At 42.9% G+C, this 13,418-nt stretch overlaps 1 protein-coding gene across 1 annotated transcript in view; it reads left to right on the top strand.

The window, feature by feature from the left end:
- The window catches only part of DHTKD1 (dehydrogenase E1 and transketolase domain containing 1), a 42,861-nt gene that overhangs the window by 19,024 nt on the left and 10,419 nt on the right, over nt 1-13,418 (top strand). The window contains exons 6-11 of the mRNA XM_037889313.2: nt 399-570; nt 2,216-2,414; nt 3,390-3,702; nt 5,150-5,234; nt 6,611-6,750; nt 11,765-11,915. Coding sequence (XP_037745241.1) covers nt 399-570; nt 2,216-2,414; nt 3,390-3,702; nt 5,150-5,234; nt 6,611-6,750; nt 11,765-11,915 — 1,060 coding nt within the window. The remainder of the gene's footprint in view (nt 1-398; nt 571-2,215; nt 2,415-3,389; nt 3,703-5,149; nt 5,235-6,610; nt 6,751-11,764; nt 11,916-13,418) is intronic.

Below are 13,418 nucleotides of genomic sequence, written 5' to 3'. Positions count from 1 at the left end.
GCAACGTTTAATTTTTGGGGGAGGGGCAGTGTATCAGATGGTGACTGACTTAATTTTGTTCACTGATCTTTTACTGCAAATCTGCTGCAGACTAACAACTGTCACACTTGACCAACCATGTTAGGTTATAATGCTGTGTGTAATGATAAAGTCTATTTTAAGAGATTATAGGTTTGCTCCAAGCAGATAACAGATCAGCCAGTGTGTGCACAGTTGCTGGCCGTGACTCTTCATTGGAGTTAAAAGATCTATCAAATTAGCATGGGAGTGAGTGACTGGTATTATTAGGGCTGTATGATCACTCTGAAAGATCTTGTGTAATGAATTTTTTCTCATTGTGACATCTTTCAGCATGGCTACTAACAAATCCTTTTCTGTCTCCTTCTTCTATAATTTAGGTTCATGGTGATGCTGCTTTCTCTGGTCAAGGGATTGTTCCTGAAACGTTGACGCTCTCTAATCTCCCACATTTCAGAGTTGGTGGAAGCATCCATTTGATTGTTAATAATCAGCTGGGTTACACCACTCCTCCAGAGCGAGGAAGATCGTCACTATACTGTAGTGATATTGGTATGTGTAAAAGGGTCACCAGACAAGTGGTTATGTAACCTGTGTAAAAGAAATTTAAACTCCCCAGTGTGAATGTCAAGTACAGATTCCTCTTTGGATTTTCACAGATAGTGTTTATGAATCCCAGGGAATCTTTTTCCACACTTATGATGAATTAGGTAAATTGGACTTGTTAATAGAGTAGAATACGCTTTGCTAATAATAATAATTCAAACACAAAAAATTGTTTTCATGCACTTCATGACAAAGATTTAATAGCAGAGAAAATTTACCTAGTAATTTTACAGAATGTTTACTAGGCTATAGTTAAGTTTTATCAGTAACAAACTTTTTAAATTTATTTGACCAGTATTTCAAGTATGTTTTGTGATATAGTATGAGACTTTATCACTGATTTGTTAAATTCAACAAGCATTTTTTTAAACACAGTGGATCTCTGAAGCATTGACTTACCAAGGTTCTACTGTATGACTGTATCTTGGTTGTGATTGTAGTGTAACTGATGGACTTGTGTGTTGAAATATGAGGTTGATGCCACTACTTGAATAAGGTGAATGAAGAGTCTCTCTCTGATTTGTCTTTGTTCACAAATCTTCTTTGATTAGCTAGATTGTATATGCTTTGTCCTTCCCATGTGTGCAGATGTAATTTAATCCCCTACAACTAAAAACATATTAATGTCTTGGGCGTTTCACACTAAATCTTTGTTTCACTGCTTTAACAAACCAGATGTTATAGGGTGGACCCATGATAACTGATAGAGAAAGCAAATTGCATTCCATTTTCTCCCTGCATTGGTTTTGTGGCTCACATCCCTAGATTTCCTTTCCATGTTGTGTATTGGTTGTGACATGGTTTATTACCCATTTGAGTCCTTGGAGAGTGATCAAGTCAGAGAACTGTGGTACTCCTGGGATTCTATGTGGAGAGGAAAAAAATCACCAGAAGGGCCAGGGAAATAGCGGGAGCATGTTAACTTGGAACATCTAAATGGAACATCTAAAAGGAAGTATAAGCGAACAGCTGGGAACTAGCTTATTTTCTGCCTAGACAGTCTAGTTGCCACACAGACGGAAGGGAGCTCTAATGTGAGTTTGGGGTTTTCTTCTGCTTATTTGAAAAGACTTTGATTCTGACAAACCTGTCTGGGATCTGCTGGGAGCAACCGAGCATGAGTGGATTAGGGGAAGGACTGCTTCTGACCAAGGAAATTCTGTATAGATAAACCCTGCTTCAGGTTAAAAACTGTATTTTGTTTCTCTGCTGGAGCAAGATGCAACCAAAAGACTGCCAGCCTGTGAGGGCTTTAGTTTCCATCCAGAATGAGAGGATTTAGAGACACTGTGCACAAAACCTGTTAGAAGCTTTACTTCACTCTGGAACCATACTGTGGACCCATTTGCACACATGCACAGGGTTGAGGTGATTGTAACAACCACAAAGACTCTTCTCCCTGCTCACATGGGCAGGATCTCTCTGGATTTTTTTTGGTCTCTCTCTGATGCACTGAGCAGAGATCACATGTTGGGTTCCAGTGAGCATATCCCATGTGCTCATTCTCCTGTGATTGCAAAGGGTAGGGAGCACTTTGTTAGATCTCGCCCTGAGTTTGACTCATAAATCCATATTTTGAACTTCTGTTCAGGTAAGATAATTGGGTGTGCAGTTATCCATGTGAATGGTGACGATGCTGAAGAAGTCATCCGAGCGACGCGATTAGCTGTTGAATACCAGCGCCACTTCCGCAGGGATGTGATTGTAGACTTGCTGTGCTACAGACAGTGGGGCCACAATGAACTCGATGAGCCATTCTTCACCAACCCCAGCATGTATAAAATCATCAGGTAGGTTAATGCTAGCAAAGGAAGGTATATGACTCATGCCTAAACCAGCTGCAGTAATGATCAGTTTATCCTCAATTGTAACAGAAGCCTCTATGAAATTTAAGGTCCCTGTTTACATGGCACATTCTGTCCTGCTGTTGGCAATGGTGCACCAGCATCTGTGTTTGCAGCAGGGTAAGTACTAGTGTGGACATGGCTATGCTCTTTGGAGCACACTGTCAAGACATCTTGCATATTAAAGAGAAACTGGGCATTACTGATGATGGTGTTAGTGCTTGAATATGCAGTTTGATGCTCCTTTGAAGAACAAGTTATATAGTCCATCTGCATTTTAAAACTTCCCAGTAGCTATTCTTGATTGGTTTGCCCTTTGCTCATGAGCATCTGTGGGGTTCAGGACACAGACAACTGGTTGGGGAGGGTTTGCAGATCAGGGCTGATGGCCATTGGCAGAGCTGTGTGTGGGAAGCTTGCACAATGCCTGCTTAAGCTGGTTCCTGCCAGTTCAGCTAGAATCCTGTTTTATGAGCAGTAAAACTTACCCTAACTTTATCCCCACTCCAAAAAAGTTTTTTCAAAATGTGCTAGCCAGTATATTCTGGCACTTCAGATGGAGTGTGCATGCAGTGTTCACTATTGTGGAAGAGAAGGCTTAGACTCCTTGTCTTAACTCAACTTGCTGTGAGTTTATCATTATTAGAGTGCAACTCTGATTTTGAGTCTTTCTTTTTGACCATAGCTGCCAGTTACAGATGCTTCTCCAATAATAAACAAGATAGCACAAATTGTCCTGGAGAATTTCTGCCCCTTACTTTTTGGAGGGCCTCCATCTGAATGATTGTAACCCAGTAGATCATTCACTCCAGTTCTTGGAATGAGTTTATATTGCCATCCGGCAGCAACAAGGTTGTATTTCCTTGTTACTACAGTGATGGCACAGTGTACATGCGTGGGGTTTGACTTCCTCCCTGACAGATCCCGTAAGAGTATCCCAGACATGTATGCAGAGCGTCTAATAGCCAGTGGGCTCATGACTGAGGATGAGGTATTGGAGATAAAGACTTCATATTACGCCAAGCTGAATGATCATCTAGCCAACATGATGATGTATAGCCCCCCTTCAACCAACCTGCAAGCTCACTGGAGTGGCATGGTGGAACCCTCTGCTAGGATCACCGTTTGGGATACAGGCCTGCCTGTGCCACTCCTGCAGTTCATTGGCATCAAGTCTGTGGAAGTGCCTGAAGAGCTCCAGATGCACAGTCATCTTCTGAGGACGCATGTACAGGTCTGTAAGGCTTAATGAAGTTTATCTTCTTATTCCATAGCTCAAAAAAAAAACAACCTGTTACGGTGGAAATCTAACACCACAAAACATGCAACTAAAGAACAAAGTCGTCTTGTAAAAGAAATAATTCTTCCCTGATGAGGCTGATTTGAGCTTTGCAAGGCTTGAACCACTATTTTTTGTGTGTGTGCGAGAAATACAGGGTAATCTCCCCAAAATTATAGCACTTATTTTTTTTATTGATAGAATAAAGGAAAAAACATTCAACAAACTTGGGTTAGGTCTTTTTAAAACTCTTAAATGGAATAAAAACTTACTTTATGGGAGACTGTCTCAGGGATTGGTAATGGAATATAGAGTCTATTTCCTAGGTCCCCAGTATAAATGTGCACCAGGTTGTTGTTACTAGCCATCACACATTAGTAATGAAGGTGACTAAGTTGTCTGTATAAAATTTTGTTCCAGTTCTAAGTGAATGCATCCACATAACAAAATTGTTGGCATTGATTGGCCCTTGATAGGTAGCCTCAGAGAGGCCAAGAGTTGAATGGGCAGGAAGACTGACCTAGCCTACCTCCCTCCACATCCATGGGTGCATGTTGGAAGGGGAGTGTTTTGGAGAACATTTTGTATGGTTGCTGTCTAATCTGTTTTAGTCAGCTCTGGAGACTGGAAATCTTCCATCTGGCATCTTTCCCCAGCACTAAAATAAACAAAAAACTGTGATATTAAAAGCACAGCCTGTACTCCAAGGAGTTTAAAAATCTAGATCCTGCAATTGGATCCATGATTCACTGATGATCTGCATGGACAAATGTGTCCACCACATAGAACTGATTGCAGGATCGGGGCCTAAGGTGACTGTCAGCAAGTGGCCTCCTCCCAGGTGTTCCCTGGTGGCCTGCATGTGCTCTACCACCTCATTTTCTGCTCGATTTCTTAATCAACTCAAAAGGGCTCTATCAAGTCCAATATCAGCCCTCCTTTAGGGTACGGTTTGAACTTAAAGTTCAAAAATAAACAAAGTCTTCCCTCCAGTTTTCAGCTGGGCACAGCCCCAAACTCCCTTGGTGTCTCAGGGTCCTTCTTGCCTTAGCAGGCAATTCCCAGCCCTTCCCAGCTGGAGCAGCTCTCCTGATTTCGGGGCCTTCCCTCCAGGAGCCTCTCGCTCTGATGCTAAAGGGGAGTCACCTGGTCCATACCCAGCTGGCTCTAATTAAACCACACAACTCATCCCAGATGTGGCAGACAGGGCTAATGGTACAGAGCTGACAAGCTCCAGGCCTCCAGCTCTTAAAGGGGCGAGCCGCTCTGTTATAGTGACTAATAAAACTTTAGAGATGTTGCTCTGTGTATTTTTCTAGTTATCTCGGTTGAGCTGTAACGTCTGATGAGGTGCAGAATGACAAAGCTAAATTCACTGATCTACTTTTTAAAAAATATTCAGGCAAGAATACAGAAAGTGAAGGAGGGAACGAAGTTGGACTGGGCTACAGCTGAAACATTAGCTTTTGGTTCACTACTCAGCCAAGGTAAGGGGCAACTAGACAGCAGATAGTATAACATGTTGCTTCAGTGACAATCTAATATGCTATGAGATTTTTTTTTAATGTATCTCATGATCAATTCCAAGAGTTGTGACTATATAAAAGCCCAATAAAATAGAATCTTTTTCCAATAAAAAGGCAACCATGACCACCTTGTGCCATTTATACTTGTAGGTTAGATACTAGGAGTCCAGAGGATAAAGCCCTGATTCACTGAAACATATTTTCTTGTGATTAAAGCTAAGTCCCATTGAAATAAATGGGACTACTCATAGATTCATAGATATTTAGGTCAGAAGGGACCATTATGATAATCTAGTCTGACCTCCTGCACAACACAGGCCACAGAATTTCACCCACCACTCCTACCAAAAAAAAAACAAAAAAACACCCTCACACCTATATCTGTGCTATTGAAGTCCTCAAATCGTAATTTAAAGACTTCAAGGAACAGAGAATCCTCCAGCAAGTGACCCGTGCCCCATGCTACAGAGGAAGGCAAAAAACCTCCAGGGCCTCTTCCTATCTGCCCTGGAGGAAAATTCCTTCCCATAAGTATATATTATTTAACTTGAAGCATAAGGCTGAATTTTTTCACCTCCTAGGCCTGGATTCAGGTTTGTACTACATTGCATGCAGGGCACATGCATTCTGTGGTTTGCTTCTGGCTTCGTGTACACTTATTAACATTATAAAATAGCTAAGCAGTTTGTCACTAGTGGAGGTCTCTGCTCAAGAGCATCCAGTTCTAAAGTAGAAGGCAGATACCCAGTACTAATTTTATTCCTCCGCATGGGTAAACTAATAGTAATTTTAATAATTGATAGTAAAGGTGATGCTGTACTATCACATAAGTAATCTCAGTACTTGCTCAAAAAAACTTAAGACTCTAATGCAGACACAGACTAAAAACAGTTCAAACACATCGATCTAGATATTTACATGACCGTGCCTGGAGAGGTGCAGAGAGCATGCTGAGTCTTAATAGGAGGTGTGTGTGTTTGAAGAGGGGAGTAAGATTTTGCCCAAGAGAACTAGAGATGTTTGGTGTAAGAGTAAGGAGTGGAGTGGAAGAAAGTATAAAGATAAGAGTGGTAGAAAGGATTCCTAGAGAGCCGTTAAGGAACAAGCCTTGGGAGTGGTGGGGGAGAAGTGAGGGCAGGGATGTGTAAAGAGTAGAGTTGCACAGAGCCCTGATGATTAGAAAAAGAAGCTTTTAATTTGATATGCTTAGTGAGGCGAAACCAGAGAGGATTTTGAAGAGGGAAGTGATATTGTTGAGTAAGGAGTAGTTGTCACTAGTAGTCTCTCCCTTTATGACTTTGATTGTTTAAGGTTACTTTGTTTCTTGCTTGATAAAGGGTTTAATATCCGACTAAGTGGCCAGGATGTTGGCAGAGGAACGTTCAGCCAACGACACGCAATGTTGGTTTGCCAAGAGACAGATGAAACCTATATCCCGCTGAATCATTTGTCTCCGGATCAGAAAGGCTTCCTAGAGGTATGGTGTATGCTTTATAGAACAGGTCACTTGTCCATGTCTTCACATAGTTACATGCAAATTATTATAACAGTGTTTTGCTTCTCAAAAGGTCTTCTCAAAGGTGGATAACTTGCCATTCCATAAATGGGGAGCCTGAGCCTCAGAAATTAATCGGGTTGACCAAGGTCATACAATGAGCCAAAGTGAGAGTAGGAAATAGAAAGACCAATTACTTACCTTACAGTAACTCTGGTTCTTCAAGATGTGTTGTCCCTGTGGATTCCACTTTCAGTGTGCCTGCATCCACATGCATATGAGATCAGATTATTTTGTCCACTAGAGTCTGTTGGAGCAGTGCCTGTGCCCTAGATGTCTTCGTGCACTCCCACCCTACAAAATGAGATCATAATTAAGGCTACATTTATGTCCTGGAGGTTATGGAAATCATGGAATCCGTGACTTTCAGAGACCTCCGTGATATTCTCAGTTTCAGTCCCTGGGGCTGCAGGACTCAGGAGCTGGCAGCCAGTGGGGTGATGGCAGCAGGATTCTGGTGACAGGGGGCCCTCCTCAGGGTTCCAGTGACGGGCGACTTTGCGCGGCGGGGAGGCGGACACATCAGGCAAGCAGCTGGGGGTGTCCCATTTTCTCTTTGGGAAATATGGTCACCCTGCAGCTTCCAGCTGCCGTGGGCAGAGGGGGAACACCACAGCTCCCAGCCACCACCATGGCAGGGGAAACCATGGAGCCGCAGCAGCAGAAGTCAGACAGGTCACGACTTCAATGAATTTTCGTTTATTGCTCATGACCTATCTGTGACTTTTACTAAAAATAACCCTGATAAAATCTTAGCCTTAGTCACAGTAGAAAGCGTGGGCCCACCTGTCTCTGTTTCTTGGCTAAAGCAGAATGTCAGAGAAGTTCGACTCTATAGTAGCTGGCAAGGAGGGTGGTATGTAGAATCCATGTGGACAACCACATCTCCAAGAAACTTGTCTTATATTAACTTGCAATTGTTCATTCTTCAAGTGATTGTCCACATGGACTCTACTCTTGGTGGCTAACAGTTATGTTTGGTCGGAGTGGGGTAGTAGGAGTTCCAGTTAAGGATAGTAGGACAGCCCTACCAAAAGAGATCTAATCTGAAAGCCTCTACCCCAGAGGCTTTCAGTTACAAAGAATAGTGTCCAGTGCATGTGTCAACTGGGTGCCACATAACTGCCTTGCAGATTTTCAGAATAGGGACACTCTTGAAACAGACAGCAGAGGCTGCCTAAGCTGTAGTGGAATAAGTTCCAGTATAGCAAAATGGTTCTAGCCTGGTTAATTTATAACATGTCCTCATGCAGTTAGATTATCCCTAAGGGGATATTGCCTGACTATTAATGCTCTCTGCAAAGGCTACCAACAGTCTGAGTGTGTTTCTCGATGGTTTTGTCTTCTCAATGTAAAAAGACAGTCGCCTTACTACATCTAGTGTGTGAAGGTTAGCTTCTCTGGGGTGCAGGAAGAAAACTAGGAGATGGAGAATAAATTGGTTCATATGGAATTCTGAAACAATTTTGGGCAGGAACTTGAGGTGAGGCTTGAGAGTAACTTTATCCTTAGGGAATACTGTGTAAGGGAGCCCACCCCAAAGGTCTGAATCTCTCCTATCCTTTGAGCTAATGTAATGGCTATTAAAGGCAGTTTTCATAGATTGTGGTAAATGAAACAGGTGGCTAAGGACTCAGATGGGGAATCCATCAACTCCGCTAATACTATATTGAGTTCCCAAGAGAGAGGGAGCTTCCAAACTGAGGGAAAAACCTGCCTTAAGGAGCTTTGTCACGGTTGGGTAGAAAACAGTATGGCCCTGAATAGGAGGACAGTGTGCAGATGTAGCTGCTAGGTGGTGCTAATATCGTCCAGATTGTTTCAAGGGCTAGTAAATAGCCCAGTATTGTTGAAATGAGTGTAGTCCAGTAAGACAGTTAGTGCTGAGATGCCTAGATAGACAATCTCTTCTACTTAAAAAGCAAAGTTGGCTTGAGGCTTTCCTGCTTTAGAGCAGAACTTTGTGAACTTTGTCTAAGCAGCTTCTTTCAATGGATGTCATGTAGCCAGCATCGAGGCTGTCAGGTATAACAGTGCTGGGTCCAGGTGCAGGATCTGACTGTTCTGAATGACTACTAGATTGAGCAGGTAAGGTGATCAAGGGCTGAACTGAGAGATTGTCAGATCCAAATAATGGAACTGTCCAGCAAATGCTGGAGCTGTCATGATTCAGAGTTTGAGACCAAAAGGGACTTTTAGATTATCTAGTATGACCTATATAGCACAGGCCATTAACATATTACTCGGTTACCCCTGAATTGAGCCCAATAACTAGTGATTGGATGCCTTTCCGGAGGATGTGCTTTACTCATCTTCTATGAAGACATCAAGAGAGGGAGGATCCACCATTTGCCTTGATAGTTTGTTCCAATGGTTTATCACTTTTTTATTTTTATTTTTAAAACAGAATTATACCTAATTTGAATTTGTCTGGCTTCAGCTTCCATCCATTAGTTCTTGTTTTGCCTTTCTCCGCTAGATTAAAGAGGCCATTAGTATTTTCTCCATAAGAAGGTACTTACATACTGTAATCAATTCACCTCTCAATCTTCTTTTTGGTAAACTGAACAGATAGACTTAAAGAGCTCAATCACTGTAATAATTACTCCTGTGTCTTGTCTTGGTTTCCTCAGAACCCTTGGTATTGTGAGAATTGGCACAAAGATATACATCAGTCCCTGTATCTGTCAAATCCTGAGCTAGAACCCCCTCTGGAACAAAATGTTTGACACCTGTTATTCTGGTCTGTGGCAAATAGGTCTATTTCTGGGAATCCCCACTTGCAAAAGGCGTTCTGCAGGACTGAGTCTCTCAGAACGGTCTGCTGGGTTGGTCTCCTAACGTGCTTTGAAGGCTGGAAAGATGCAGAGCCACTGGTAAGATTTGATTTGGAATGCACCAAGTAGTCTCTGCCTTGTCAGGCCATCATGCTCTCCCATCTATTGGCATAATGCCTGATTGTGGTGTTATCTGTCAACTCTTAGATTATGGATCTATGGAGAAGAGGCAGGGACACTTTGCATGGCAGGCAGATGGCTCTGAGCTCTAGGATGCTTATGTGGAGATGAGCTTCCTGAAGGGACCATGGGTCCTGAATTCAGAGATGATCTAGAGGAGTTCCCCATCCCTCAGTGGGAGATCTGTCACCAGTCTTGGTAGGCAGATGTGCAGAGAATTTTTGCATACCTAAAAAAAGCTTTTTTCACCAGATTAACGAAGACTTGAGACCACAACCATCATTTCCATGTGATATCTACTGGGTAGATACACTAATTTCAGCCATTCTTGCATGGAGGATAGGGGAATTCTGGCAAACTGTGTCACATAGGCATGACGTGTAATGGATATCTGAGACATGCTCTTACTGATGTGCTTTGGTGAGGTTTTACTATTGTCAAGAATCTTTCCTGTGGAAGGTCAACTCTCGCTGACCTGGAATCTAGCACTGCTTCTTTGCACTGTGTGCTTTGAGTCTGAATTAATGTGAACTTCTTTCTGTTGACTGTGAGGTCCCATGAAGTAAAGAGCTTTAAAGTTACTTGGATCGAAGTGGTCATCTGTGGGGTTTATGTTCCTCAAACCAGCTAGTCTTTGAGGTGTGTGTAGACCTGGCTACCTTGCCTCCTTACATGAGCTGCCACAAGTGCCAAATCCTTCATAAATACCTTTGATGCTGTGGAGAGACCAGAGGTCACCATCCTGTACTAGTAATAAAATGATCCTGCTAGAAATCTGAGGTATTTCCTCTGGGCTGCATGAATAGATAAGTGGAAAGATGGCTCTTGACCTGCAAGACAACTGAATCGGTCTTGAGGCTCTAACAAGGGAATTATGGAGGCTATGGCATCTGAGGATACTGGGTACTAACGGAGAGGGAATGACCAGGTGACAATGGTTGAGCTCTGACCTTCCTCTCACTCTGCGAGGAGGCTTGTACTGCACTCTCAAGTAGCGGCTTCAGGTGGGCTTCTCTAGCTTGCCCCTTCTCGAAGAGAACTCGGAAACATATGGAGCCTTGCTCAGGGCTGGCATCGAAATTTTGCATGAGGGACATGTCTTGAATCCCAGCGATTTAGCTTTTGCCATGTTACTAGCACCCCTGAATGGGAGAATGGGTGTAGTGTAGCCTAACTGAAACTTACTCAAGAAAAATTATGCAACAGAAATATAATGTCATTTGTTTTTTTACAACCGGCACTAATGAACAACTAAGTAGTAGGACCACTAACTATACTAGCACAATGTGCAGTGAAGAAGGCGGACGCTGTGAGGGTTCAGTCTCACTGCCACAGACTGCAAGAAGGACCTGAGGAACGGTTGGGCCCATTCTGCCTTTTATGACCTTGGGTGGTAGTGGGAGTAAGGAGGATATGTAGAATGCAGATGCTGCTCCAACAGACACTACTGGCCAGACGAATCCAATCTTATGCACACGGGGCATGTGCACATCAGGAGTTGAATCCATGTGGACAATCTGTTGGAGAGCCAAGGTTTACAGAATTCCAGTTCACTTCTCTAATAACTGAGATGGGTGGGGTTTTTGCCATAGAAGTGACTCTGCAGGTAAAAAGAATTGTGGTTTGACTTACAGGAAGGAGGTCGATTTTAATTGTGTCAATTCAGCAACACATTCAACTCAAGCTCTTAGTTGGTTATTTTATTTCGTATAGTTGAGAAAGAGGGGGTTCTGGGGTTTTTTTTATTTATTTTTTTTTGCGGGGAGGGGGGAGGAGATCAGCTGTGGAGGTGAATGAGACTATGAAGTAGCCTTATAGCTCCCCTGCAATTGCTTTCGCCCTCCCTCCCCCGAAAAAAGGTGATTGTGGAATGCCTCCCAAACATTCCTATCATAGACGTGCTCTGATTCTGAAAAATAGTCAAATTCAAACAACATCTTTCACCCACCCATGTTTTCCAAACTCTTTCTCTTTGTTAGGTGAGCAATAGCCCCCTGTCTGAAGAAGCTGTGCTTGGTTTTGAGTATGGAATGAGTATTGAAAGCCCCAAGTTACTGCCAATTTGGGAGGCCCAGTTTGGTGACTTCTTTAATGGAGCTCAGATAATATTTGACACTTTCATCTCTGGAGGTGAGTGGAACAAATTTATTAAAATAAAGATATTTCTTACGTGTGTTACAGAAATTCCTTTTTAACTAAAAGACCCCATGCTCATGGCAAGCAATTCTGTATCTTAGATTTCTTATATGTAATACAATTTGGATAATCTGGCTATGGTACTTATATGGCCCCAATTACTGTTATATCGGAGCACCTCACAGTCTCTAATGTATTTACCCTCCCAACACCCCTGTGAAGTAGGGCAGTACTGTTTTCCCCATTTTACAGTTGGGGAACTGAGGCACAGAGAGACTAAAGGACTTTCCCAAAAGTCAACTGGGAAGTCTATAGAGGAGCATAGACTTGAACCCAGGTCCCCAGAGACTCATGCTAAATCCCTAACCACTGCATCATCCTTCCAATGCTACCAGGTTGTTGGATTTTTCTCCCTCCCCCTTCCCCCCCCTTGGACTTTTTCACAGCATGTTCTAGTCCTTCTTCCTGAATGAACAGCAGTCTGTGATGATGGGATCCAAACACGGAGTCCCACATGCTGCTAAGCACCGTTCCTAGCTCTGGGTCACTTAGGGGTAACCTCAGGCACAGACTGTGACATTCTGCTCAGGACACCCAGAACTGTAAGCCACTGTGTTACCCTCCTGCCTCAGCAAGTGAGAGCTTTGCTGCTGCTGCTAACCTGTGTGTCTGCTCCCTGACACTCCAGCCTATTCGCCTTGCCAGCAAACTCCTTAAGACTCTGCCAGTCTAAACCTTGCCTTGAAGTTAATAGTGAACTTCAATTTCCAAGTTCCCCAGAGACATCTTCCTGCAGGTTCCAGTCCCTCTCACTGGATACTCACAGCAAACTTAATTTCTGTCTCCAAAGAGACAGAGTACATACCAGCCTGTTAGTTTAGCCGAAGACTCCCACTTCACTTCAATATAACAGCACGGAGATGGTTTATGGTAAAACTAAAAATAAGTTTATTAACAAAGAACAGAGGTGTAAGTGATACTAAGTGTTAGGGGGCTTATTCCTTCACCCACTTACTTCCCTGGTGGTTCTTGCATGAACAGAGAGCAACAATACTCGAAGTCCAAAGGTGCAAACAATTCGATGTTTATTGGGGTGAACTTCCAGCAAGCATGATTCCAGTTTCCTTCCTTAGTGTCCCCCTTCCCAGTTCTGACACCACAGAGCCTTACCTGTGTCCCTGTTCCTATTCTCCCCCTTAGCAAAACATGATTCCAGTTTCCCCACCTTCATTCCCTGTTCCCGTTCCCCACCCCCCTTACTTCCTGATTGACTGTAGACTATATAGTAAAACTTGAGTTCTGCTTAGCTATACCTTAACCTATCATTTTACTGAAATTTAACTAACCAATCGTAACATATTGTAACATGATTATTTAACCAATTATATCTCACCACCTTAATTAGTTTACACCCAGCAAAATTAATTATACAGCAGACAGAAACAATCACAGAACCAGACAGAGACCATGCAAATAAACAATAGCAAAGTGGGAACT

The sequence above is a fragment of the Chelonia mydas genome, chromosome 1 (assembly GCF_015237465.2).
Source record: "Chelonia mydas isolate rCheMyd1 chromosome 1, rCheMyd1.pri.v2, whole genome shotgun sequence".
Taxonomy (NCBI): Eukaryota; Metazoa; Chordata; order Testudines; family Cheloniidae; genus Chelonia; species Chelonia mydas.
Note: the sequence above shows the minus strand (reverse complement) of the source record. Positions and strands in the feature narration are given on the sequence as shown.